General features: G+C 30.3%; 1 protein-coding gene across 1 annotated transcript; it reads left to right on the top strand.

Annotated features, from left to right (window-relative positions):
* The first annotated feature begins 2,873 nt into the window (after positions 1-2,873).
* LOC108549033 (uncharacterized) lies at positions 2,874-5,060 on the top strand. Its single transcript, XM_017902244.1, has 3 exons — positions 2,874-3,066; positions 3,148-4,881; positions 4,969-5,060. The coding sequence occupies exons 1-3, from the start codon at positions 2,895-2,897 to the stop codon at positions 5,058-5,060; spliced, it is 1,998 nt and encodes a 665-aa protein (XP_017757733.1). The 5' UTR covers positions 2,874-2,894.
* Positions 5,061-6,117: the final 1,057 nt, after the last annotated feature.

Consider the following 6,117-nt stretch of genomic DNA (forward strand, 5'->3'; position numbering starts at 1 on the left):
CCTCACCCCTAACCTCTCGAAGGGGTTAAGAACAAAGGTACACATTCATCGGCCGATCGAGTGGTCGTACACCGCGTAATCTCCAACCCCGTTTGAACCCGGTTTACTGCGTTTCGGGGGACAAGCCGTTCAATTTCCGCCGCGGACCATAAAACCCTCGGCGTGCAGACGGTAGTGTATATTGCCGTGCATTTAGCCCGTCGCGCGCCGCTGACAGAAGAGGGATTTGCCTTCGTCGCTTTACCGGATTTACCGAGACACCTCGTGAAACACGCCCATGTTTGACTTCAGCTTTTGAGCGACGCCGAAATTTTCACAGGAACTCACCGCCGCGCGACCATACAGAGAAAGAGAGAGAAAGAGAGAGAGAGTTCTTAGACGATGCAGGACTTATCACAGCCGCGTGGAACGACGTGCCGACGGAGAGAATAGATTGTTTGTCGATTTTTAGTCGCCTCGCGCGCTATAAAGCTGGCCGCTCGTAAAACCGAGCTGCGTTTGCAGGGCCTCGTTTCGACGCATTCCCGTTCGCCACGCGTGGATGGTGATCGAAATCGTAGGCAGTTCTGGACCCAGTTCTGTCCCTAAAGAGGGAAAATTCGCGCCATTTCGCGAGGACAAAAGATGATTTGAAGAGGTTTGTAAGCGTTTGTTGGGAGGCCTCCGTGGAACTGGATGAAAGAGTACAAGAGGTGTAGGGAGAGGAGACGTGATAGTCTTTCTAAGACGGTTGGAATTTTATGGAGCGTCCGCTCATGGACAAGTTTGGAGATGTTTGTGGATGTTTGTGGTACAAGTTCCTTGAATCTGGTTGAAGAGAGTTGCAGTTGTTTGAGAGAAATTGGTAATTTTTGAGGATGATCATGGAGTTTGGTGGATGTTGGTGAGAGTTTGAAGATGTTGGTAGGTGTTTGTTCTGTGAGCTCAATTTTAATACTCTAAAACAGGTTGTAGAATATTGGAATTCTTCGAAAATGTCTGCAAATAATTATTTTAGAAAATATTGATAAATGCTTGAAGATGTTGGTAGCTGTTTGTCCTACGAGTTCAATTTTAAAGCTCTAAAACAGATTGTAGGACATTTGGATCCTTTGGAAATGATTGTAAATAATTATTTTAGAAAATATTGATGTATGTTTGAAGATGTTGGTAGCTGTTTGTCCTACGAGTTCAATTTTAAAGCTCTAAAACAGATTGTAGGACATTTGGATCCTTTGGAAATGATTGTAAATAATTATTTTACAAAATATTGATGTATGTTTGAAGATGTTGATAGCTGTTTGTCCTACGAGTTCAATTTTAAAGCTCTAAAACAGATTGTAGGACATTTGGATCCTTTGGAAATGATTGTAAATAATTATTTTAGAAAATATTGATAAATGTTTGAAGATGTTTGTAGCTGTTTGTTCTGCGAGTTCAATTTTAAAGCTCTGAAAAGGGTTGCAGAATATCGGAATTCTTTGGAAATGACTGTAAATAATTATTGTAGAAAATATTAATAAATGTTTGAAAATATTCGTAAGTGTTTGACCTTTGCTTTCAACGAATTTGTAAAGAAGTAAAGTATTTATAAAGTTTGGTGAACGTTGGTAGAAGTTTAAAGCTGTTAGGAAGAAATTGGTAATTGTCAGGGATATTTGTGGAGTTTAATGAATGTTGGTAAAGGTTTGAAGATGTTTGTATGCGTTTCATTCTCGTCTTTAAAGCAGTAAGTTTGATTATAAATAAAACTGTAAAATTAATTGAAAAATATTGGTACTCATTGGTACACACCAACTGCTAGTAACTAGTACGTTTGTCGATAAATATTGTCTTTTCCTGCATATCCCAATTGATATAGAAGATTCCTACATTTATTATATACCATTATTTCACAAAAAAATTCAAGAAATAACACAACTATAGAATGGAATATATTTTAAAACTTACAGAACTTCATATTCCATGCTCTGAAATAATAATTTGAAAAATAAGGAATAAGAAATGTACTCTACTGACATCTGTAATAAACATAGGAACTATGTCCAACTTGATGACGGTAGATAAAAAGTAAAGGACAACAAGAAGTTTTGTACTCCACAAATTTGTAAACGATAGGCTAAATCCTTTAACTAGCAAACCGGTTAAGATGAACTTATAATTCAGAGTACATATTTATTTTACAGTTTGATTATCTTGAAATATTCTTACCATTTCAGTATCATTTATCTTCGATCAATAAGTTCGTGCTCTTCTTCAATCACAGTCGATTTTCAAATCCCTTATAAACGATAGATGGTAAATTAGAGAACTACTGAGCCAATGAAACGATGTAGCCAGATGCGTCGTGCCTAATAGGATTAAAATTAACTTAGGGGGCCATATGGTCTGACTGAGTCACCTTAAATACCTACGTACTGTAATGCCCAATATCAATAGTAATCAAAGAAAAATAATCACGATAGAAACCAGAGTTAGGATTTTATAAACTAGGGTTCATATAGAATTGTAATTGCAAAATATAAATGTAAACATAATGTAATGTGTAATGTGTAAATGCAAAATATAATGTAATATGTTATCTCAAGATATTAATATTTAAAAATTAAAAATTTATGGTTGATATGTCTGAACATAAGATGCAAAAGTCTATAAAACAATAAATTCATTTTATATTGCATGAGTCATTATAGGTGGCGCAAGAGGAAGTATTGATTTCTCTAGACTGGTACTTCATATCGTATAGCTTGAATATACTTGCGTGTTGTATTTTGCTTATACTCGTAGTTCTACATTTTATTCGTGATTGATAATACAAATATACATATATTACATTTCCAAACATTTTCCTTTGAATTTTATCGTGAAGCGGTTAAAAGAAAGTTAAGGTTTAATCACTACAGATTCGGTCAATAATGTATAATTTTCGGCATGATTATAAAAAAAGACCATTTGGCTTTGGAAATATAGATGAGGGTCGGTTTATTCGAGCAAGAAGAAACGAAGAATCGCGTAAAAGACAAAGAACTAGCAATTTTAATTCGAACAGAAAACTACCAGAGTCCTTTTTTAAAACACAAGAAAAAAGTTTGTATACGAATCTGTTTATGTTTAATGAATGATTATGTTGTGATTGTTGTTTATAACTTGTTCATAATTTAATTCTAGAAGTGAAATCAAGTTCTGTAAAAGAAGATCGAATGAGTAGGTTAGTAAAATGGAAAGCTGAACGTGAAAAAGTTAAAAAGTTTGAACAAGCTAAGAAAAAGCCACCTTTTATTGTTGGATTAGTACATCACAAAATATATTCACCACTCAATAAAGATACAAAGAATATAGTATGTAATCATCAGTCGAAAAGAATTACAAGAGCAACAAAAAAGAATTTAATTAATACATTTGCAAAGAAAGTAAATTCAGAAGATTTAAATAAGAATTCAAAAAATATAACTAAGGAAGCCAAAACAAGTCGAGCAAGTCGAAATAGGAATGATCTATCTTTTATTAATAAAATTGCTACAGAATTCCCAAAAGTACCTTTATTTGGCAGGGTACCATTGTACAGTATGTCACCAGCTACAGTAATGCCTTTAATTAAACAAAGGTCAATGGCAAGGAATAGAAAAAGTAATGAGGAATTTAATGTTAATATTATGAAAGACAGTCCTAGAAAATGTAGATTATCAAAGTTATCATTTGATGGCAAAAGAGCCTTTAATTTACGTAATAGTACTACTAATAATAAAAATGACAACAAAGTAGCAAAACCGATACAAAACCAAACAATAAAATCAACACAAAACAGAACCAATACAAAAACACGTTCTTCTCCAAATTATAATATATCTATAGTACAGTCAAATTCTCAAAGTAAACAAGCTTCTTTTTCACCTTATATTGTTTCTAGACGTGGAATAAACAATGCTAGCAAAGAAGAACTAAAACGTGGTCTTAATCCTGATTGTTCATTAAATGATGATACTCCTACAAAGGATACTGTCATGAAAAATTTAAATAGAGAAGCAAATAGATTAAATAAATTACATGAAAAATGGATGAAGCCAATCACTAAAAAGAAAACCACTGATAGAAAGAAAGTTGTAGCTACTAAATCAAGTGAACTTATATGTGATTTAAACCGAGTTCTAAGAAATAAATATGGAAAGAATGAAAGTCGTAAAATTGTAAAATATAAAACAAAATCTATATCTATTGATTCAAACAAAAAGAAAGTTGCACCTATGGAACATGGTAAAAGATTAAGTTTACTGCGAAATGTACGATTATCTAAAACAATAAATAAAACAAAAAGTCCCTTAACAATAATGAAAATAAGTAAAATGCGTAAAATACCCAAGGTTCAGTTAAATGATTCAATATCTTACATCAATTCTAATCAAACCCCTAAGGGAAGTACATTGAAACAACAAAAGAAATTACATAACATAGTATATGGAATGAAATCAACAAATGAAGTGAATGTTAATGATCCTATTGCTCTAAATAAAGTATCAGTTAATGAAGAAAGAAATACAAAATTAGATTTAGCTGTAGTATTGTCAAGAATAGATGATTATGACAATATATTGAAAGAAAAGGTAGAGAAAAATGTTGATACGAGTAACAAAGAAGACATGGAGGAACATAATTCAGCAACAAAAGTTCTGCGAAATAGAATTGTTACTTCAACAGATACTCCTATAACTAAAAAGAGATCCTTCAGAAAACTGGATATTAATCTAAAAGAATTGGAGCATAAAGAAAATAAAACTCCTTTAGAAAAGAGAAAAACTAGAACTATTCTTAAGCGTGACATTAAAAATAATGAAAAGACAGATATAGATAATTTTGATAATAATATATCTTCAAACAAAACTAGTGGCATGAGAAGATCTACTAGAAGTATAAAATTTTCTGATTCTGTTCAGTTTAAGTAAACTAATTCATTTTCTTCAAATCTAATATTTTACTAAATAAATCTTATTACAGAAAAGGAGCACAGTGATTGTGAAACATATAAGGAAACATTACTTATGACTCCTTATGCTAGAAAGAAAATATATTCCAATAACAAAGAATAAGATAGTGTATTTAAAGAAGATCCTGTTTCTTTGGGCATGGAAAAGAAACAATTATTTTATCTTAATTTTAAAATAAAATTAAAAAATTTAACATAAATTTAAATATAATTCTATTTCAGCTCCAAAGTATATTAGAAGATTACAAAATAGAAAGGTACGATCTGACATTCACTAATATCTTTATCTATATCTTTATATTCAGTATATAAAAGTATAAAATTTATATGATTTTTAATATTTAACTTCAATGTTTATTATTCATTTTAATCATAAAGATTTTAAATGTTGACACAGATTGTTTTCTTATTTGTTTAATTCTAAAACTTTAAACTTTACCAAATTTGATTGTACTGAATGATATATTTTTTACATAAAAATAGTCATATTTATACAATAAAATTTGAACATCTCTGTTTTAAAAAAATCTCAAGTGTATGAATACAAATTACTTATTTCTAAAATAAAATATTTGAACAATTTTCTGGAGAAATTGTCATTTTTTACTAATATATTGTAGTTAATTACATTTATTGTTATATTTTTTATAATTTTAATGTATTCACTGTCATTTATACTTTTATGCAATTTGAATAGTCTTTAATTTAATCTTCTTTCTACTTGTCTGATTGAAGATAATAATATATAAAATAATAATGTTATATCTATATCTTTTTGTTAAAACTTCGTGAAATTAATACATTTAAAAAGTTTTATGAAAAAAATGTCAAAAATTGATAACATTAGTTATGCTACAGCAGAAAATATAAACTTAATTTTTAGTTGATAAACAATAAAATTTTACTCGTACGAGAGTATAATTCGTAACGTCGAATCATCAAATTTTTAAGACATAATATAATTTGTAGATTGAAACTGAGCATAATGAAAACTCTAGTCTTTATAAGATTAGTATTTAAGTAATTAAACTCTTTAAAGAAGATCTGTAATGGCTTATATCACAATGTATGGAATAGATGTGTTATCTGATGTATTAGATTTATTAATTTAATTGCATTTTTTGATGTTCTAGGATTTTGAATGTACTCGTATTATTGAA

Source organism: Eufriesea mexicana, unplaced genomic scaffold, assembly GCF_001483705.2.
Source record: "Eufriesea mexicana isolate 0111107269 unplaced genomic scaffold, ASM148370v2 scaffold1801, whole genome shotgun sequence".
NCBI lineage: Eukaryota > Metazoa > Arthropoda > Insecta > Hymenoptera > Apidae > Eufriesea > Eufriesea mexicana.